Genomic DNA, 23065 nt, shown 5'->3' with positions numbered 1-23065 from the left:
CAGAGGAGAAAGGGTGTTTCACATAAAGGCAATTCTATGCCATTAAAGAACCATCAGAGGCATCCATGTTGTGGTGTACTTTCAAAATGGTAAACAAGCACAAACGACACTTTCTTGTTGCGAGGTAAAGAGTTTCCAGGATTAGAGGTGATCAAATATGTTGTGTGGATTCATCAGATTAGTGCGTTTTCTTGACATTTCGCATGAGTTAACCTTCATTTTCACATGAAGCAGTCTTTTAAAGGTCCTGAACAGTCATCCTGAAAAGTACATTTTCTCTCATCGCTAACTACCAGGAAGTTTGAAAAGACAGGCTGAGTGGGCGGGGAGCTTATATTCATGAGCTCGCCTTGACTGACAGCTCTTTGAAATACCAATGTCAAGCAACTTGGATGCAGTGACCAATGTTGCAGTAAAATCATCTCAAGCTAATTTGGTGATACACAAAGAAACTCAAACAACATTGAAATTGCATCAATGATATATATATATATATATATATATATATATATATATATATATATATATATATATATATATATATATATATATATATATACAAAATGTGTATATATATATATGTGTATGTATGTATGTTTTATAAAGTGCATTCAGAAAGTATCCAGACCCCTTCACTTTTTCCACATTTTGTTACGTTACAGCCTTTTCTAAAATGTATTAAATCGTTTTTTCCCCTCATCAATCTACACACAATACCCCATAATGACAAAGCAAAATAGTTTCTCCTATTCTTCTCTGTAGATCCTCTCAAGCTCTGTCAGGTTGGATGGGGAGTGTCGCTGCACAGTTATTTTTAGGTCTCTACAGAGATGTTTGATCGGGTTCAAGTCCAGGCTCTGGCTGGCCCGCTCAAGGACATTCAGAGACTTTTCCCGAAGCCACTCCTGCATTGTGTTGACCATGTGCTTAGTGTTGTTGTCCTGTTGGAAGGTGAACCTTTGCCCCATTCTGAGGTCCTGAGCGCTCTGGAGCAGGTTTTCATCAAGGATGTCTCTGTACTTTGCTCGGTTCAACTTTCCCTCAATCCTGACTAGTTTCCCATTTCCTGCCGCTGAAAAACATCCCCACAGCATGACGCTGTCATCACCATGTTTGACCGTAGGGATGGTATTGGCCAGATGTTGAGCGATGCCTGGTTTCCTCCAGATGTGTTTCTCATGGTCTGAGAGTCCTTTAGGTGTCGCCATTAGTCTGGGTGGTTCCAAAGTTCTTCCATTGAAGAATGATGGAGGCCACTGGGTTCTTGGGGACCTTCAATGCTGCAGATATTTTTTGGTACTCTTCCCCAAGTCTGTGCCTTGACACAGTCCTATCTCAGAGCTCTACGGACAATTCCTTCGACCTCATGGCTTGGTTTTTGCTCTGGCATGGACTGTCAACTGTGTGACCTTATATAGACAGGTGTGTGCCTTTCCAAATCATGTCCAATCAATTTACCACAGGTAGACTCCAATGAAGTTGTAGAAACATCTCAAGGATGAATTTCGAGTCTCATAGCAAAGGATCTGAATCGTTATGTCAATGAGATATTTCTGTTAAAAATGTTGTATTAATTTGCTAAAATTTCTAAACTGTTTTTGCTTTGTCATTATGGGGTATTGTGTGTAGATTGATGAGGGAAAATGTAATTTAATCAATTTTAGAGTAAGGCTGTAGCGTAGCAAAATGTGGAAAAAGTGAAGTTGTCTGAATACTTTCCGAATGCACTGTATAAAGTAAATCAAATTAATACAGCATTGTACATTTATTGATGCATTCCACGCCCCTTGCAAGGCATTACTTGCAAGGCATTAGACAGATGATCTGCAGTTAACAGATGCCCAAGCCTCAAAACCATAAGCATGTGGAGATATCAACACTTTTTTTTAAATCTGCATGATAAACAAATCTGCATGATAAACAACAACATGTGTGAATCTATTTCTATCTAACATTGCAATGTTGCACACTCCTGAATAATATCCTAGGATATAATGATTATCCTGGTGGATGGAAGGTTCACAACAAGTTCTTTACATCGGCACAATGTCAGGGTGGGATTTCCTTCAACCTGGAACAAGCAGAGACAAGGGGGGAGAAATTAAACTCACTGCTCAAATTTCAGTGCTGGTTCAAGTTGCTAAAGCCACAACTGTCTTTATAATAAAATTGCATCAATAATTGATTTTGTTATATATAAATCTCCTGTTTGGCATGTCTCTTGTAATCCGGTTCACAGCAGCACTGACGTATGTGTCACGCCCTTTTGTTCTATGCTGGCTGAAGACCTAGCTAGCCAGTAACTAGCTAACACCAGACACATATGAAAGGGGAAACATACAGTATAAGTATCTTTGCCATAGATGAATAAGGTCAACTTTTCATTATATTTGCTGACACCCTACAGTCAAATTTTGGCACCAGTAGAATAGCTATCTAGCTATATATACCACGCTCTCTCTGCAAACACTCCTTCTACGATGTTGGTTACAAGGCGGAACTTACTTAAATTAGGTTAGAGAATATCATGTTGCCCTTGGTGTGTTAAAATGAGAGTTAACGTGATGTTACCTTGTTCCCTTAATAATAAATCCAAGTGTTTGACATGGGGGAGGGGATGACTAACTTTATGATCAAACTTTATCAATGTAGAAGTAACAGTCATTTTTCAGACTTTGGTCATCATCTGGTTTCCTTTAAATATCATCTAATTTCATGAAAAACATGATTTTGACAGTTGATGACCTTTTAAATCAATGCAACAAGAATAGAGGGGCTAGCAGAATATCACAGGCTCTACTTAATGTGTTATTAACCACCTTCTCCCTCTGTCTTTTTACCTTCTTCGGAGCACCTTTTTCTGATGGAAAACAAAATCTGTTACATTTTGGAGACTATTTAAAGCTCCAGTTTAGTCTAAATTACTGCTTAGGGTACAGCCTAGTCTATATATTTATATATATTTCTCTTGCAAATGATGATAAAGAAGACCTCAAAGTGCATCATGTCTTTTAATGGCAGATTGCATGGGTGTTCTTGGGTTTTAAATAGTGTTTCAAAGTACCAGTTTCATGTGCCAGCTGGCACTATCATTGTTTATTCAAAACAACTGGTTTGCTAATTCAAAAGCTGCCTGAGATGAGAGACATTGATGGAGAGTTACTGTAGGATTCTACCATCATTAATATTTGGTTTTTCACTTGTTTCAGGCATTAATCATATAATGAGTGTTTAGTTTGTTGTTGTCATTGTCTCTGCTAGTTGTTTATACCCCCCTCTCCTTTTCACCAGATAGTCCATCGTACGGCCGTCCCCAGTGCGCTGGCCCTGGACTGGATAGGGAAGAACCTGTACTGGTGTGACATCGAGAGGAAGAGCCTGGAGGTGTCTAAAGCTAACGGCCTGTACCCCTCTGTCCTGGTCAGCACTGGTATCAGGAACCCCACTGACCTGGCCCTGGATCCACAGTCAGGGTACTCTATCAGACACTTTGACCTCTATCCACTGACCTCTAACCCTAACCCCACTGACCTGGCCCTCGATACACAGTCTGGTCACTGTATCAGACACGTTGACCTTCGTGTATATCCTCTAACCTTTGACTCAAACATGTATGTTACAGCCAAATCCAGAAGCAAGGTGGTGACAATACTGAGTCTACTTTTACTTATCAGGGTTTTTCCAATTAGGACCGTTAACTTAGATTATCAATCAAATTTCAATCAAATTTATTTATTAAGCCGTTCTTTAATCAGCTGATGTCACAAAGTGCTGTACAGAAACCCAGCCTAAAACCCCAAACAGCAGCAATGCAGATGTAGAAGCACGGTGGCTAGGAAAAACTCCCTAGAAAGGCCGGAACCTAGGAAGGAACCTAGAGAGGAACCAGGCTATGAGGGGTGGCCAGTCCTCTTCTGCCTGTGCCGGGTGGAGATTATAACAGAACATGGCCAAGGTTTTCAAATGTTCATAGATGACCAATCAGGGTCAGATAATAATAATCACAGTGGTTGTAGAGGGAGCAACAGATCAGCACCTCAGGAGTAAATGTCAGTTGGCTTTTCATAGCCGATCATTCAGAGTATCTCTACCGCACATGCTGTCTCTAGAGAGTTGAAAACAGCAGCTCTGGGACAAGGTAGCACATGCGGTGAACAGGTCAGGGTTCCATAGCCGCAGGCAGAACAGGAGAGAGAGAGAGAGAGAGAGAAAGAGAGAGAGACTATTGCAACATAAATACTGGAGGGTTCGGGAGACACTGTGTCTGTCTGTCTGACGATAATCTCACCCACTTTGCCAAAGCACAGCCCCCACACCACTAGAGGGATATCTTCAACCACCAATTTACCATCCTGAGACAAGGCCGAGTATAGCCTATGAAGATCTCCCCCACGGCACAAACCCGAGGGGGGGGCGGGGGGGGGGGGCGCCAACCCAGACAGGAAGATCACGTCAGTGACTCAACCCACTCGAGTGACGCACCCCTCCTAGGGACGGCATGGAAGAGCACCAGTAAGCCAGTGACTCAGCCCCTGTAATAGGGTTTGAGGCAGAGAATCCCAGTGAAGAGATGGGAACCGGCCAGGCAGAGACAGCAAGGGCGGTTTGTTGCTCCAGTGCCTTTCCATTCACCTTCACACTCCTGGGCCAGACTACACTCAATCATAGGACCTACTGAAGAGATGAGTCTTCAATAAAGACTTAAAGGTCGAGACCGAGTCTGCGTCTCTCACATGGATAAGTAGACTATTCCATAAAAATGGAGCTCTATAGGAGAAAGCCCTGCCTCCAGCTGTTTGCTTAGAAATTCTAGGGACAGTAAGGAGGCCTGCGTCTTGTGACCGTATCGTACATGTAGGTATGTACGGCAGGACCAAATTGGAAAGATAGGTAGGAGCAAGCCCGTGTAATGCTTTGTAGGTTAGCAGTAAAAGCTTGAAATCAGCCCAAGCCTTAACAGGAAGCCAGTGTAGAGAGGCTAGCACTGGAGTAATATGATAATTTTTGGGGGTTCTAGTCAAGATTCTAGAAGCTGTGTTTAGCACTAACTGAAGTTTATTTAGTGCTTTATCCGGGTAGCCGGAAAGTAGAGCATTGCAGTAGTGACAAAAGCATGGATACATTTTTCTGCATAATTTTTGGACAGAAAGTGTCTGATTTTTGCAATGTTACATAGATGGAAAAAAGCTGTCCTTGAAACAGTCTTGATATGTTCGTCAAAAGAGAGATCAGGGTCCAGAGTAACGCCGAGGTTCTTCACAGTTTTATTTGAGACGGCTGTACAACCATCAAGATTAATTGTCAGATTCAACAGAATATCTCTTTGATTCTTGGGACCTAGAACTAGCATCTCTGTTTTGTCCGAGTTTAAAAGTAGAACATTTGCCGGCATCAACTTCTTATGTCTGAAACACAGGCTTCCAGGGAGGGCAATTTTGGGGCTTCACCATGTTTCATCGAAATGTACAGCTGTGTGTCGTCCGCATGGCAGTGAAAGTTAACATCATGTTTCCGAATGACATCACCAAGAGGTAAAATATATAGTGAAAACAATAGTTTTCCTAAAACGGAGCCTTGAGGAACACTGACATTTCCAGTTGATTTGTCAGAGGACAAACCATCCACAGAAACAAACTGATATCTTTCCGACAGATAAGATCTAAACCAGGCCAGAACTTGTCGGTGGAGACCAATTTGTGTTTCCAATCTCTCGAAAAGAATGTGGTGATTGATGGTATTAAAGACCAGCACTAAGGTCTAGGAGCACGAGGACATATGCAGAGCCTTGGTCTGATGCCATTAAAAGGTAATTTACACCTTCACAAGTGCAGTCTCAGTCTAAAACCAGACTGAAGTGTTTCGTATACATTGTTTGTCAGTGAGTTGCAGCTTTTTCCCCAAAAAAATTTAGAGGAATGGGAGATTCGATATAGGCCGATAGTTTTTTATATTTTCTTGGTCAAGGTTTGGCTTTTTCAAGAGAGGCTTTTTTACTGCCACTGTGAGTGAGTTTGTTACACATCCGGTGGATAGGGAGACGTTTATTATGTTCAACATAGGAGGGCCAAGCACAGGAAGCAGCTCTTTCAGTAGTTTAGTTGGAATAGGGTCCAGTATGCAGCTTGAAGGTTTATAGGCCATTACTATTTTCATCAATGTGTCAAGAGAAATAGTATTAGAAAACTTGAGTGTCTCCCTTGATCCTAGGTGCTAACGCAACTAACTTTTGGTAACATTTAACCTACTGTTTTTAAAATGTTTTGTTAGTGACATCTTCTAAGACCTCGCCAACATTCCTCCCTGTGTAGGTATGTGTTCTGGGTGGACTGCTGTGAGTCCCCTTATATTGGTCGTGTGGGCATGGATGGCCGTGGGCAGGTCGTTATCATCGACAAGGAGATCTACAGCCCAACTGCCCTCACTATAGATTACACCAACAAGATGCTGTACTGGGCTGACGACAACCACATTCTGTTTGCCAACATGGAGGGCTCCCAGAGACACAAAGGTGAGGCAGAATACAATGGGTACATTTCCTTGCATCCTCTCTCCTCATCTCCTCAAAACAAATTGGAGAATAATGGAAGTATTTGAAGTATTAAAAGTATTTGAAAGAAAACTAATATGTTTAAACACAGGTCTGATTACAACACACTGCTGATCATTTGTTGGCTTCTGCAGTCATAATAGTTGTGTTTGGTGAGACAGATCTGCTGTCATGCTGCATGCTCATTCACTAATGGCGATTCTCTTTTGCCTGTATTGTGTCTCTTCCCAGTGTCCTACGACCACATCCAAGGTGTGATGGGTCTGACACTGTTTGAGGACTTTGTCTACTGGACGGATGGGAAATCCAAATCACTCCGAAGGGCACATAAAACAACTGGGGCCCAGGGGATAGAGCTGCTTAACTCCTGGCAAGCCATCAAATCTGTTAAGATTTACCATTCACTACGCCAACCTGAAGGTAGAGTAACCCACCCAGCCAAGCAGTCCCCTCACCTGCCAGCCCATGGTTATGCTATTATTATATAGGACGTAATTATATAGGGTATGATATTAAGAATGTGGCTAATGTTCAGTTTAATGATGTTGTACTTTTGGTGTTGCCCCCCCTCTTCCCCCCTCCCTCTGTGCAGTGCCCAAGCACCAGTGTCAGGTGGCCAATGGAGGATGCAGCCACTTGTGTCTCCTCTCCCCCAGCGGGGAACACAAGTGTGCTTGTCCAACTAATTTCTACCTCGCCGCTGACAATAAAACCTGCCTCTCCAACTGCACTGCAAGTCAGGTCAGTGCCTAGCCCCTCACACTCTCCTCGGCACTTGTAGATAATATGGTAACTCTTTTCCAGTTTGTTATTATATTCTGGGTTTTCCCTAAGGCAGATCTGTTGTTTCATGCTTTTTCTCTTTGTTTATATCACACTCTCTCTTCTTTCCTGCCTTGCTTCTGTAGCTTAAGTCCCATGAAAATAGTAGTGTTGCTTTGTTATGCTTTGAACAACTCGAATGGAAAGTTAGAATCCATTTTTTGTGTTGAGTGAGAATTCTGTCTGATTAATTAGTGTGTTTTGTAGTTCCGCTGCGGGACCGATGAGTGCATTCCTTTCTGGTGGAAGTGTGACACTGTGGATGACTGTGGCGATGGCTCAGATGAGCCTGCTGACTGTCGTGAGTACCATGTTTTCCAATTTATACAAACTATGCATTACTGGACTTACTGGGGATCCTGGTATGGTAGGCCAAATTCAATCTATAACTAACTGTATAAAAAACATTTTTATTATACATTTTTGCTGTGATCTTTTACTGTGATCTGAGAATATTTTAAATAATATTCTGCGTTTTGAAGTTAACTTTAGAACGTGTATTAAATGCATGTTTACAAATGCTTTTCAGAAATGCAAGAACTGTTGTTTTACATTGTCATTAAGTATTTTTTTATTACGAATGTGTAGCTTATCATAATACGTGAGCATACATAATGTTCAGTGTACAAGTACTGTAATTTGCTGGCTTTGCATTCTGAGATAACATTGCTAATTTTCATGCAGCTGAATTCAAATGTCAGCCCGGTCGGTTCCAGTGTGGCACTGGCCTCTGTGCTCTACCTCCCTTCATCTGTGATGGGGAGAACGACTGTGGAGACAACTCAGATGAGGCTAACTGTGGTAAGGAGGAAGACTGGAACATGCATCCCCATTCAAGAAGATTGGTGAAGTCAAATTGCCATGGTCATTGCCATGGTCTAAGGGGCTTCCCAGTTCTAGGAATAATATTTCTAGGGTTGTTACTGTCCTTCACACTGAGTCTTTCTGTAGGAGTCTGTTATCTGTTGATGTTCAGGGGGAAAAGCAGATAAACAATACGTCTTCAAGCAGCTTTATACCTTTAATGATGCCTTTCAATACATCTTGCTTCAACACAAAAACATACGTCTGGTATCTGGCCACAATAACATGTCCATTAAAGAAGACTGTAGTTGTTACTGACTTTCACACTGAACCTGTTGATGTTCAGATGGAAAATCAAACAATACGTTAGCCAGTAGCTTCATACCTTTCTTACCGCTTGATACCGTTTCAAGACATGTTGCTGCAATACAAAAAAATAATTTTTTATTAGGTTGTTCTTTGCTAAGCCAACAACTTCACTTTACATTAAGGTGATGCAGCCTTTTGTCCTACATGTTTTCGTTGATGGATGATTTTCACCCTAAGTGGACGCTTGGTACTACCTCTTCTCCTCAATTTTATCTTTCAGAGACGTACATATGTCTGTCAGGGCAGTTCAAATGCACCCGGAAACAGAAGTGTATCCCTCTAAACCTCCGCTGCAATGGACAGGACGACTGTGGAGACGGAGAGGATGAGACAGACTGTCGTAAGAAGAACCTTCTAAATTACTACCAGAGGGATTGTTTTAGGAATCTTTAGGATTACTTTTTAATTTAGGATAGACTTCTTCTATAGGATTATTTTCCGTTTTATATATTTTTTGCCAGCAGTTCAACAAAGAATGAGATGGAAATTCTTATGTGAAAGTGTAAAGATGGTATCTGACAGATTGAGATAAATACTCCTAAAGGTCCTTACCGGTGAATTTATAGTGAAGCTCAGACAGCCTACCCTTACGTGCTGCCTTAAATAATAGGGAGTCAGATAGTGATTAGGTATTCCAAAGGCATACATGTTTAGCCCTTTCCCTGTGTGAGAGGATTAGCTATGATTGAATTAGAAAGTGAAAGAGAGAACAGAGATAGGTATTTATATTATTTGATGGTAACTCTAGCTATCAGCAGTAAGGTTATACCTCTGACAAAATGTCTGTGGGTTGCTACATTTGTTTTGCTTGCCTGTGATATCAAGATGGAGTGAGAGTCACTATGGAGTGAGAATCAGTATAAAAGCTTTGATTAAGGAGAGCTATATAATTACTTCAGCCATCGCAATACACTGTAGGAGTCGTAGGCATTCTCACTCTTAATCAGACTGTAGATGTGTTAAGAGGATTTTGTTCTCAATGTTCTTAAACTGAACTTCAATTAAACTACTCGGTCTGTTACCAATAATTTGTAAGGTTCTTGTTGAAATGAAACAGACAGAGGCCAGTCTACAATAGTCAGCATGTTTATTTACGAGAGCTCTGCCCATCCTTACATGTACATTGGTTTATATACCTCTCATTTCGTCATAACTGTCCCTCCTCCTCTAAGACAATGACAATATAGTTCACAAGTCTTCTCCTTCTCATACATTGCCTGCCACCTATTATACAATCTACTACAAGCTCAAGGTTTCTCCCCTCCCTGGGTGGGGAGACTTCCTTCCCTGTTATCAGTTCCACAGTGGTCACAAGTTGTCTGCCACAGTTCCCTGCCTGCTAACAGTCCCTCTTTCTTATGGACAAACATTATTTATCATTATACAGAGACAGGGTAGAATTATGTTAGTTATAGTTCTATGTTAAATGTATACATCATTTAGTCATTATTCATAAAATTCATAACAAGATGTACATTTGTAAATGTAGTAGATCTTATCAGGAACACTGTGCCAATGACAGGAGGCTGCTGAGGGGAGGACGGCTCATACTAATGTCTGGAACAGTGCAAATGGAATGGCATCAAACACATGGAAACCATTGACATGGATGGTTATCTGAGTTTTGAACTGACTTGGATGTTTCTAGACTGCAGATATTTGGGTTGATCTGTTTATTGTGTTAACCTGTTTGCAAGTCAGTTATTTCTAAATCAGAGGCTGATGATTCCATCTGTAAGGTATAGTAATACATGTTACTAACACAGCATGTTCCTGCCTCTGTAAATTATAGTTATTAATCCATGTGTTCAAGGCTTTAGGGCTGTTTGCTCACCTCTTACTCCTTACGTCTGTCTTCTCCCCATCTCTCTCTCTTCCCATATCTCTCTCTCTCCCCCTTATCTCTCTATCACTCTCTCCCATCCCCTATTGCTCTCCCTTCCCCACAAGCATTTCACGGTAAGGTCTACAGCAGTTGTATAAAATTTGATTTGATTTGGCCTGGTGTAAACCGGGACCCCCTCCTCCCCACAGCGGAGAGCACCTGTTCCCCGGATCAGTTCCAGTGCAAGGCCTCCATGCACTGCATCTCCAAGCTGTGGGTGTGTGATGAGGACCCGGACTGCACAGACGGGTCAGACGAGGCTAATTGTGGTGAGTGGGGGAGCGTTAAAATCATAAATCAAACCAGTCCTATAGTTTTATTGCTCCTCGGTTGAAATTGTGATTAGGAAATGAATTAATTGTACGCATGGGTTCATTCTAATCTGCTCTGTACTGATTGAGTTGAAGCAGCCATAAAGACTGGTAGTTTATCAGCACTGGATGTCAGACTTTTCAGTTGTGTGTATGGCACCAAAACAGCAGACATCACATTGGATAGTTAGTGCATTATGGTCCTTTCTTCTTTAGTGTTTTGACCCCCACAAATAGTTTATAGTATTATGTTCAGGGTATTTTCAGTGGTAGAGATACTTTCCAACCTCATACAACTATCTTTCCCACCGGTCATGACTTGAAACTGAAGCTAGGAAGTCACTGAGCTGTGTTGTTCTACTTTTAAGTCAACTTCTTCCTCTGGATTAGGCTTTCAACGATTTTTAGGTCTGCTCACATCTAGAAGAAAGAGATCAATGTTCCACATGAATTTCCTTCTTGGGCCTTTGTGCAGTGTTAGAAAGTGTTCTATCTTTTGAGGCCGTTTTCCTCTTCATCTCAGTCCAATGGTTTTTTGAGTGGATAGATAGGCTGCCATAATCTTTGGGAAAATCGATCAGCTCAAGATCAATTGTTTCTTCACTCAAAGTATTGGTTGTTTTGTTCGATACTAACTCTTCTGAAGTTCAAAACATGCTGTAAGCTAATAATTGCCGCTAACTAAAGAGATCTCTTTTAGAAGTTGTAACATTTTAATTAACGTTTCCTAAATGCTGTTAAGTTAACAATTGAATGCGATATGGAGGATAATTAGGATAGTGAAATCATACTCCTAAACCATTGTCCTTGAGATGTTTTTAAATCTCATTCTTCCATTACTAGTTCTCTTTACCTGTGTGGATGTCAGTGTATTTCAGCACTTGCACAACTAGTTCATACATGAAATAATTCACCTCTCATTAGCCTTTACCACTTTAGGATAGCCGTTCACTGCTTAAAACGGCCTATCATTTAATAGAGACGGCTATTACAGGCCTCCAACCGCTTCCAAACAAACCTTTTCTTACTTTGTTATTTGGCTCAACCAATTGACTCAATAGGTCAATCTGAGAGAAAATAACTTCAATGGTTTCGATTGAGTGTGTGTGTGTGTGTTTGTGCCGGTCAAGTGACCGGGAAGATTTTAATTTATCGGGCATTTTAAGAAATGTACCGGTCATCCATATGCATTGGGTGCATAACCCATAAGGACGTTCACCCATGCAGCCAGCGCCATCAAAAAATGAGGCACATTTACGTGTCCTTAAAAATAGCCTAGAACAAATGACAAAAACACTGTTGCTTGTGTTTCGATGTGTAGCATTAGAAAACTTCATAGCCTATTGTTTTATTGGTTTTTGCTTTCCTAAAATAATAATTGTCCACCTCATGGTTCAGCTGTCGGGGATTTGAGCACTAAATGCATCAGGGCATTGCATGCATAGGCCTATACTGTTGGCTTAGGTGTCCACTGTATGATATTAATATAAAAATGTATATATATAATTGAAGAGAAGCTTAGGCATAGTCCCAGAGAGAGAGAGAGATTTGGCCGACGACATGCTACGACACCAACGTATATTTCATTATCCTTGTCAGATAGGCTAGCCTACTGCCTCTGCTATACAGATATAGGCATACAGAAGGAGGCTTATTCATTCATTTTCAATCAGAATATTTTTTATGAAGACAAGCATCACCTCAAGTGTATCTGTCGAAGTCAGTTGGAGAACTTTAGTACCATAGGCCTGCAGTATAATGGGCTAATAACCACACCACACCAAATCTTCACAAAAGTTTCTAAACTTTATTAGGCTAATATCAAAAGTAAGTTAAGCCATTATTTATAGAGAAAATATGAGCAGGATATTATATTGCGGCTAACACGACAATACAGTTGGAACTTAATTTAGCCAAAGAAAATGGCTCAGAATGAAACAAAACACTTGAGAACTGGTTTAAAACTTCACAAACGTTTTGAACAGGCTGTATTGCAGCAATTACTAAGAAAGGCTAGTGCCTACCATACCCAACAAATGTACAGCAATAGGCTAATGATATGTACAGTATTTTACAACAGGCCTACTTATAACCTACTATATCTTAAACTAAATATGGAGCACACAATTAAAGAGACAGATAATTTAGCCGCCGAAAATGTCTCAACAGAATTAACCAAAACCCGTTTTGCATATTTAAAGAACTGGTTTGGATTCATAAATATGCCTACAGTCATAACAATGATATACAGTAATAATTATGATAAAATGATTATAAATATGAGAAGAGAAAAAAAACAGTTCCAAAGTTGCATCCTACCGGAATAGCGAGTTGCGCAGTAGCCTGCATTTGGACGTGCCAACATTCTTCCCATTTATGTCCGATACAATATTAAAATCTTGTCCATGTGGAGGACATTCTCCTGGTAAGCTTTTCACTATAGGCACTTTCATTTTAACTTTCATTTTACTTCAATGAAATAGGCCTCCATCTTCGCTATCAACAGTATCCCAAGGCTCCTCTCGCTCTCTCTTTCTCTCTCCTCAGCATCAGGCGCATAAGGCCAAGGAGTGAGAGAATGGTGCTGGAGCACGAAATCAGGATGTATGATATGTAGCCACGGACAATTTGGCCAGCTACAATTGTATTTATTGGCTTTTAATTAATCCGTTAGCCGGGAAACCCTGGTGTGTGTGGTGGGTGTTATCAGCATGCCAATCTCAACAGAAATTCATTTGAGTGACATTTGAAAAAGCTATCATCAGGATGTTTTATAATGGCATGTCACTTCCCTGCAGCTCCCTCCTTACATTGATTTCCCTGTGATTGTTATCTATGCTTCTGAGTTGCTGTTACTCTTCATCAAGTGGCATTTTTTACAAGATATTTCAGTACACTCAGACACAAATCGATCCAGTGACAAAGTTGAAAAAGTGCTCAAAAATAAATAAAAAATAGGTATACTACTCAAAATAGTCATACATTTTCAAAGATGATTTGAACTGACATTTGATTGTAAAAGTGAAGCTCTAATGAGCCAAGTAAGATATATCATCTATAGTGCTGTGTCACTATTTATTTTATATCTTGTTAGTGGCTGGTTCCTAATGAGTTTCCCCTCGTGTGTGTGTGTGTGTGTGTGTGTGTGTGTGTGTGTGTGTGTGTGTGTGTGTGTGTGTGTGTGTGTGTGTGTGTGTGTGTGTGTGTGTGTGTGTGTGTGTGTGTGTGTGTGTGTGTGTGTGTGTGTGTGTGTGTGTGTGTGTGTGTGTGTGTGTGCGCGCTCCCCTCCTGCCCCTGTTGTCACATTGGAACAGCAACTAAGAAATTATTTCTTATAATGTGGGCTCGGCACCAATTTGAGTATGACACTGAAATAATAATAATACAATATATACAGTACCAGTCAAAAGTTTGGACACACCTACTCATTCCAGGGTGTTTCTTTATTTTTACTATTTTCTACATTGTAGACTAATAGTGAAGACATCAAAACTATGAAATAACACATACTATATGGAATCACGTAGTAACCAAAAAAGTGTGAAACAAATCAAAATATATTCTATATTTGAGATTCTTCAAAGTAGCCACCCTTTGCCTTGATGACATTCTCTCAACCAGCTTCACCTGGAATGCTTTTCCAACAGTTTTGAAGGAGTTTCCACATATGCTGAGCACTTGTTGGCTGCTTTTCCTTCACTCTGCGGTCCAACTTATCCCAAACCATCTCAATTGGGTTGAGGTTGGGTGATTGTGGAGGCCAGGTCATCTGATGCAGCACTCCATCACTCTCCTTCTTGGTCAAATAGCCCTTACACAGCCTGGAGGTGTGTTTGGTTATTGTCCTGTTGAAAACAAATGATAGTCTCACTAAGCGTAAACCAGATGGGATGGCGTATCAATTCAAAATACTGTGTAAGCCATACTGGTTAAGTGTGCCTTGAATTATAAATAAATCACGACAGTGTCACCAGCAAAGCACCCCCACACCATCACACCACCTCCTCCATAATTCAAGGTGGGAACTACTCATGCGGAGATCATCTGTTCACCTACTCTGCGTCTCACAAAGACATGGCGGTTGGAACCAAAAATCAAAAATTTGGACTCATCAGACCAAAGGACAGATTTCCACCGTTCTATGTCCATTGCTCGTGTTTCTTGGCCCAAGCAAGTTTCTTCTTATTATTGGTGTCCTTTAGTAGTGGTTTCTTTGCAGGAATTCGACCATGAAGGCCTGATTCACACAGTCTGCGCTGTACAGTTGATGTTGAGATGTCTGTTACTTGAACTCTGTGAAGCATTTATTTGGGCTGCAATTTCGGAGGATGGTAACTCTAATGAACTTATCCTATGCAACAAAGGTAACTCTTGGTATTCCTTTCGTGTGGCGGTCCTCATGAGAGCCTGTTTCATCATTACGCTTGATGGTTTTTGCGACTGCACTTGAAGAAACTTACAAATTTCTTGAAATTTTCCACATTGACTGGCCTTCATGTCTTAAAGTAATGATGGATTGTTGTTTCTCTTTGCTTATTTGAGCTGTTCTTGACTTGGTCTTTTACCAAATAGGGCTATCGGAGGAGGAGATGGCCGCCGTTTTACGGTCTCCTAACCAATTGTGCTATTATGTGTTTTTTTTTGCGATATTTGTAAATTATTTTGTACATAATGTTTCTGCAACCATATCTTACGGCAGAAAAGAGATCACTCACCTCGGATTAGACAAAGATTTTTTCAACAACAACAAGTAGGACTCACACAATATTCTCCAAACACCCCGCAGGGCAGATATCCCAATTATTCGCATAAGGAAGCGACACAGAGGAAGTAGAGACGGATGCCTCGTCCGGATCCGCAGAAGGCGAGTTGGAAAGCTGCCGTTACCGTCAATATTACTCGCCAACGTGCAATCATTGGACCATAAACTAGACGAGGTACGATCACGAATATCCTACCAACGGGACATCAAAAACTGTAATATCCTATGTTTCACGGAATCGTGGCTGAATGACGACATGGATATTCAGCTAGCGGGACACACGCTGCACCGGCAAGATAGAACAGCACACTCCGGTAAGACGAGGGGGGGGGGGGGGGGGTCTGTGCATATTTGTAAACAACAGCTGGTGCATGAAATCTAAGGAAGTCTCTAGATTTTGCTCGCCTGAAGTAGAGTATATTGGGATAAATTGCAGGCCACTCTACTTGCCTAGAGAGTTCTCAGCTATACTTTTTGTGGCTGTTTATTTACCACCACAATCAGATGCGGGCACTAAGACCGCACTCAGTCAGATGTATAAGGAAATAAGCAAACAGGAAACCACTCTCCCAGAGGCGGCGCTCCTAGTGGCCGGAGACTTTAATGCAGGGAAACCTAAATCAGTTCTACCAAATCTCTATCAACATGTTAAATGTGCAACCAGAGGGAAAGAAATTCTAGATCACCTGTACTCCACACACAGAGACGCGTACAAAGCTCTCCCATTACCATTATCCTCCATTGGGTAAATCCGACCACAACTCTATCCTCCTGATTCCTGCTTACAAGCAAAAATTCTAGCAGGAAGCACCAGTGACTCGGTCTATAAAAAAATGGTCAGATGAAGCAGATGCTAAACTACAGGACTGTTTTGCTATCACAGACTGGAACATGTCCCGGGATTCTTCTGATGACATTGAGGAATACACCACATCAGTCACTGGCTTTATCAATAAGTGCATTGAGGACGTCGTCCCCACAGTGACTGTACGTACATACTCCAACCAGAAGCCATGGATTACAGGCAACATTCGTACTGAGCTAAAGGGTAGAGCTGCTGCTTTCAAGGTGCGGGACTCTAACCCGGAAGCTTACAAGAAATCCTGCTATGCCCTGCGACGAACCATCAAACAGGCAAAGCGACAATACAGGGCTAAGATTGAATCATACTACACCGGCTCCAACGCTCATGTGGCAGGGCTTGCAATCTATTACAGACTACAAAGGGAAGCACAGCCGCGAGCTGCCCAGTGACACGAGCATACCAGACGAGCTAAATCACTTCTATGCTCGCTTCGAGACAAGCAACACTGAGGCATGCATGAGAGCATCAGCTGTTCCGGACGACTGTGTGATCATGCTCTCCGTAGGCGACGTGAGTAAGACCTTTAAACAGGTCAACATTCACAAGGCTGCGGGGCCAGACGGATTAGCAGGACGTGTGCTCCGGGCATATGCTGACCAACTGGCAGGTGTCTACACTGACATTTTCAACATGTCCCTGATTGAGTCTGTAATACCAACATGCTTCAAGCAGAGCACCATAGTCCCTGTGCCCAAGAACACAAAGGCAACCTGCCTAAATGACTACAGACCTGTAGCACTCACGTCTGTAGTCATGAAGTGCTTTGAAAGGCTGGTAATGGCTCACATCAACACCATTATCCCAGAAACCCTAGACCCACTCCAATTTGCATACCGCCCAAACAGATCCACAGATGATGCAATCTCTATTGCACTACACACTGCCCTTTCCCACCTGGACAAAAGGAACACCTATGTGAGAATGCTATTCATTGACTACAGCTCAGCGTTCAACACCATAGTACCATCAAAGCTCATCACTAAGCTAAGGAACCTGGGACTAAACGCCTCCCTCTGCAACTGGATCCTGGACTTCCTGACGGGTAGCCCCCAGGTGGTGAAGGTAGGTAGCAACACATCTGCCACACTGATACTCAACATTGGAGCTCCCCGGGGGTGCGTGCTCAGTCCCTTCCTGTACTCCCTGTTCACCCACGACTCCATGGCCAGGCACGAGTCCAACACCATCATTAAGTTTGCAGATGACACAACAGTGGTAGGCCTGATCACCGACAACGACGAGACAGCCTATAGGGAGGAGGTCAGAGACCTGGCCGGGTGGTGCCAGAATAACAACCTATCCCTCAACGTAACCAAGACTAAGGAGATGATTGTGGACTACAGGAAAAGGAGCACTGAGCACGTCCCAATTCTCATCGACGGGGCTGTAGTGGAGCAGGTTGAGAGCTTCAAATTCCTTGGTGTCCACATCAACAGAAACTAGAATGGTCCAAACACACCAATACAGTCGTGAAGAGGGCACGACAAAGCCTATTCCCCTCAGGAAACTAAAACATTTTGGCATGGGTCCTGAGATCCTCAAAAGATTCTACAGCTGCAACATCAAGAGCATCCTGACCGGTTGTATCACTGCCTGGTACGGCAATTGCTCGGCCTCTGACCGCAAGGCACTTCAGAGGGTAGTGCGTATGGCCCAATACATCACTGGGGCAAAGCTGCCTGCCATCCAGGACCTCTACACCAGTCGGTGTCAGAGGAAGGCCCTAAAAAATTGTCAAAGACCCCAGCCACCCCAGTCATAGACTGTTCTCTCTACTACCGCATGGCTAGCGGTACCGGAGTGCCAAGTCTAGGACAAAAAGGCTTCTCAACAGTTTTTACCCCCAAGCCATAAGACTTCTGAACAGGTAACCAATGGTTACCCGGACTATTTACATTGTGTGCCCCCCCCCCCCCAACCCCTCTTTTACGCTGCTGCTACTCTCTGTTTATCTTATATGCATAGTCACTTTAACCATACATCCATGTACATACTACCTCAATTGGCCCGACCAACCAGTGCTCCCGCACATTGGCTAACTGGGCTATCTGTATTGTGTCCCACCTCCCGCCAACCCCTCCTTTTACGCTGCTGCTACTCTCTGTTCATCATATATGCATAGTCACTTTAACCATACCTACATGTACATACTACCTCAATAAACCTGACTAACCGGTGTCTGTATATAGCCTTGCTACTCTTATTTTCAAATGTCTTTTTACTGTTGTTTTATTTCTTTGCTTACCTACACACACACATACCTTTTTTTCTCACTATTGGTTAGAGCCTATAAGTAATCATTTCACTGTAAGGTCTACACCTGTTGTATTCGGCGCACGTGACAAATAAACTTTGATTTGATTTGATTTTGTCACAACGCAACTCAAACGCATTAAGAAGGAAAGAAATTCCACAAATGAACTTTTAACAAAGCACACCTGTTAATTGAAATGCATTCCAGGCGACTACCACATGAAGCTGGTTGAGAGTGCCAAGAGTGTGCAAAACTGTCATCAAGGCAAAGGGTGGTTACTTTGATGAATCTCAAATATATTTTAATTTGGTTAACACTTTTTTGGTTACTGCATGATTCCATATGTGTTATTTCATAGTTTTGATGTCTTCACTATTGTTCTGCAATGTAGAAAATAGTAAAAAATAAAGAAAAACCCCTGAATGAGTAGGTGTGTCCAAACTTGTGAATGGTACTGTATGTCATATTAAGACTTTGACAGCATCCTACCACACCTGTCACCATCTCCTTCTGATACCTAACCCTCTACGTGAGTACTGTTATACTCTGGTCATTTTCCCTACCTACTTATGTATAAATGTATTTCAAAAAGAGACTTGGCTATGTAATTTAGATATACATATGTTTAGAAGTGTTTCTTGTCTCCTGGTTTTAGGAAACAGAACCCTCTGTATCAAACTTTTGAGATGAATAAATGTATATTTTTAACATAGCAAAAAATTTAGGCAATTAAGGTCAGTGAGCAATTGGATGACATAATCCAAAATTACCTCACTCTTATTTTAGTTTCTGCCTTAACAGTCTCACAGGGAGGGGAGGTAACACTTTCTCTATCACCAATCTTAGGAAGACATCATTTTATCAAATATTTTTTTGCAAATATTTTGTGGGGTCTTAAGAGAAGGTGTTTAATATTGCAAAGTTGTTGTCATAGATTCTGTTAGGAGATCTAAGCCATTGGCAGCACAGACAGGTATTTCATCTTACACTGTGTTAGTGTCTCTCGAGTACGAGGGATGTTTTGAACTTGGTGTCAGCCTTGCACTACGAGGAAACCCTAAGGAAATGATGATTACACATAGAAATATGATAGCTCCACCATTAATATTCATGCTCTTTGAAGACATTTGCATCTGTCTGTTTGTTTGTTTCCTGATGTAAAAAAGATGAAAAGACCTGCGGACCTCATGAATTCCGCTGTGAGAATAACAACTGCATCCCGGACCACTGGAGGTGTGACAGCCAGAACGACTGTGGAGACAACTCAGATGAGCAGAACTGCAGTGAGTACGCCTATGTCTGCTGCTCTACTTTCTTAGCTCTCTCCTAGCTTGTAGCAAATTATATATGCTCTTGACGTTGTACAGGCCAACTAGGGTTTGTACGGTCATGAAAATCATGGAAAAGTAAGACAATTTTCAAATAGTATTTTCCAGGCCTCGAGAAGTTTTGGAAAATGATCAATTTGACCAAATTTGAGGGATTTTATGGAAATTCCTTTTATAATTTCTGTTAATGTAATTTATTTAGCCACAGTTATAAAAAAAAAAGTTTTATCAATCAAATAAAAATCGACTTATCAGCCAGGATTTGAATAACACTCTTGCGCTGCTCTGTTTGCATGCGTCACCTGCATGTGTGCAAGACAAGTGGGCCGTTGCTAAAGGACAGAGAGACAGTTGGACATTGCAGCTGATAGAGAACAGACTAATAACTAGGTAGCCAATTCAAAACATATCTTGTACCCTCTAGTTAACTAGCTATTGTTAGCATGTATTCATGTTTTGTTATGTCCCAAAAAACGTTCCATCGGCACTCGCGAATAAGGCTATACATACAGTTGAATCGGAAGTTTACATACACCTTAGCCAAATACATTTAAACTCAGTTTTTCACAATTCCTGACATTTAATCCTAGTAAAAATGCCCTGTCTTAGGTCAGTTACTATTGCGTACTATTGTTTGTACCGATGAACGTGGTACCTTCAGGCGTTTGAAAATTGCTCCCAAGGATGAACCAGACTTGTGGAGGTCTACAAGTTATTTTCTGAGGTCTTGGCTGATTTCTTTAGATTTTCCCATGTGTCAAGCAAAGAGGCACTGAGTTTGAAGGTAGGCCTTGAAATACATCCACAGGTACACCTCCAATTGACTCAAATGATGTCAATTAGCCTAACAGAAGCTTCTAAAGCCATGACATAATTTTCTGGAATTTTCCAAGTTGTTTAAAGGCACAGTCAACTTAGTGTATGTAAACTTCTGACCCACTGGAATTGTGATACAGTAAATTATAAGTGAAATTATCTGTCTGTAAACAATTGTTGGAAAAATTACTTGTAGATGTAGATGCACAAAGTAGATGTCCTAACCGACTTGCCAAACTATAGTTTGTTAACAAGAAATTTGTGGAGTGGTTGAAAAACGAGTTTTAATGACTCCAACCTAAGTGTGGGTAAACTTCCGACTTCAACTGTATATACTTTTTTTGAATTATTCATATGATTAATTTAAACAAATATTTTAGATGAAACAAACGATTCACTTTGTCATTGTATTAGTTGGGAATCAGTTCAAACGTGGTAAAAAAAATGTGCCATTCTTTTGGATTATGTGTCTAAAACGATTGTTTTGTAGATACTTCCTGTTGATTTAGGCATCCAATGTATGGGACATTGCAACTCAATAGATGCTAGTCAGCCTGAAAAGTAAACTCTTCTAAGGTAGCTAGCTAAGATAAATATTACTAAACTAGAAAAGGTACATTTCCTGAAGAAGATTTGCCGGCTCGCTTTAGCTGAATGAAAAGATTTGTAGTCTATCAAAGCCGTTTGATCTTTGATAGTGAGCTAATTATTGGTGTAGTTGTTGAGCTGCTTCACTGCAAGTACCTTGTATGTTTCGGATATTCAATAAAAAATAAAAAAATGAGCTAATTATTTCAAAAGGCATAACAAGTATTTGGTTACAATGTTATACAGTACATCAAGGGTGGTCAACCATCATCCAGGAGAGCTAATGGGTGTGCAGGCCTTTATTCCAGTTCTCCTGTAACAAACCACATTTTAGAAATTAGCTCCTCAACCGGACCATGATTAACTGGCTCAGTGTTTGAGCAGGGCTTGATCAAAAGTCTGCACACCCAGTAGCTCTCCAGACTGAGAGTTGACCACATGTGTTTTGTACAGTTACCTAACAGGTGTTCTACTTTGTGGGGGTTAAGTGCCTTGCACAATGACAGGAGGTGGTACATGGGATCTGAGAGCAGCCTACCAGTGTCAATACCACATTACGCTTACTTTTGTATACGTACATAGAGACGCCACCAATTGCTGGTCATGGAAATATGGTTAAAAGTCATGGAGAAGTCATGTGTATTTACTCTGCTTATGCACTTGCGCAGTTCCATTGGTATTTTGGGACTGTTTAAGGATGAACTGTGTTACTCTGTTTTTCCCTCTTGCTTTGTGTCTTTGTATACTGTACCATTCCTCTGCTAAACTTTGTAAAGTGTTCCCACAATCAAAGTTAAGCAGCTGGTAGCTCAGTGGAGCGCTGTACCTAGCTGTTTATAACTTGGCTATGCCCTCTGAGCATGTTCCCGCTCCAACCTCTTTGGATCTGAAAGAAAGTCAGAGCTCCAGAGAATCCTCCGCTTTGATACCGTCTCTCCTCTGTAATTTTCCCAAGCTCACTTTTTTTGTTTACATATTCATCGCCAACTGCTGGAATAAAGTTTATGTTTACTTATGAAAGGTCTTTGTTAACCCAGTTAGTCCATATCTCATCTCTGCACTATGTACGTGTGCGTGTGTGTGCACACAAGCATCCATGTGTGTATTTGCGTTTTATGCTGAGTATGCATCGTTCATTTGATTTATTATATGCTTATTCCCCTTACCTATTGATGTCACTTAAAATGCTAATAAAGTCCAGTCGAGTGTTGAATGGTAAAGAATTAAGCAGGTGTGCCAGCTAGGCTAGCAGACAGCAGAGAGAGAGAGGCTGCAAATCACAATCTGCTGCAGACTGCAGGCTCTGCTGGGACCTTTCCTCTAACTGCAGCTCATAACACTCCCTATAGTCTGTTAACAGTCCATGATAACAGATCAGCTCATAAACACAACTACCTTCACTCCCTACAGTCAGTTAACAGTCCATGATAACAAGGGGATAAGGGGAAAACCCCAGCACTGGAATTTGATGCTGCTTAAATATGGCATAATGTTGTCCTCAGAGACCTAGACATACAGTGTACCTTAATGTGCAGAGTGGAGGTTGCCAGATAGTAGGGCTCAGGAGTATACTGTCTCCCTAAGCTGTCACTATAGCTATGAATGTATTAACATCTTGAAAGCCACTGGCATGCCAACTATCAAGTCCAACAAACGTCTCTGACAAGCCAACAGATGGTTTATACAGTAGGCCTACTGCCAGATGATTAGCATG

The 23065-nt window shown here is 41.4% G+C and overlaps 1 protein-coding gene across 1 annotated transcript in view; it reads left to right on the top strand.

The window, feature by feature from the left end:
• LOC139546650 (low-density lipoprotein receptor-related protein 1B-like) overlaps positions 1-23065 on the top strand; it is a 462326-nt gene that overhangs the window by 405587 nt on the left and 33674 nt on the right. Inside the window, exons 59-67 of the mRNA XM_071355272.1 lie at positions 3292-3473; positions 6309-6508; positions 6779-6967; positions 7140-7288; positions 7577-7670; positions 8054-8170; positions 8763-8882; positions 10577-10696; positions 19786-19902. Coding sequence (XP_071211373.1) covers positions 3292-3473; positions 6309-6508; positions 6779-6967; positions 7140-7288; positions 7577-7670; positions 8054-8170; positions 8763-8882; positions 10577-10696; positions 19786-19902 — 1288 coding nt within the window. The remainder of the gene's footprint in view (positions 1-3291; positions 3474-6308; positions 6509-6778; positions 6968-7139; positions 7289-7576; positions 7671-8053; positions 8171-8762; positions 8883-10576; positions 10697-19785; positions 19903-23065) is intronic.

Source organism: Salvelinus alpinus, chromosome 20, assembly GCF_045679555.1.
Source record: "Salvelinus alpinus chromosome 20, SLU_Salpinus.1, whole genome shotgun sequence".
NCBI classification, from domain to species: domain Eukaryota; kingdom Metazoa; phylum Chordata; class Actinopteri; order Salmoniformes; family Salmonidae; genus Salvelinus; species Salvelinus alpinus.
This window is presented reverse-complemented; position numbering and strand designations above follow the sequence as displayed.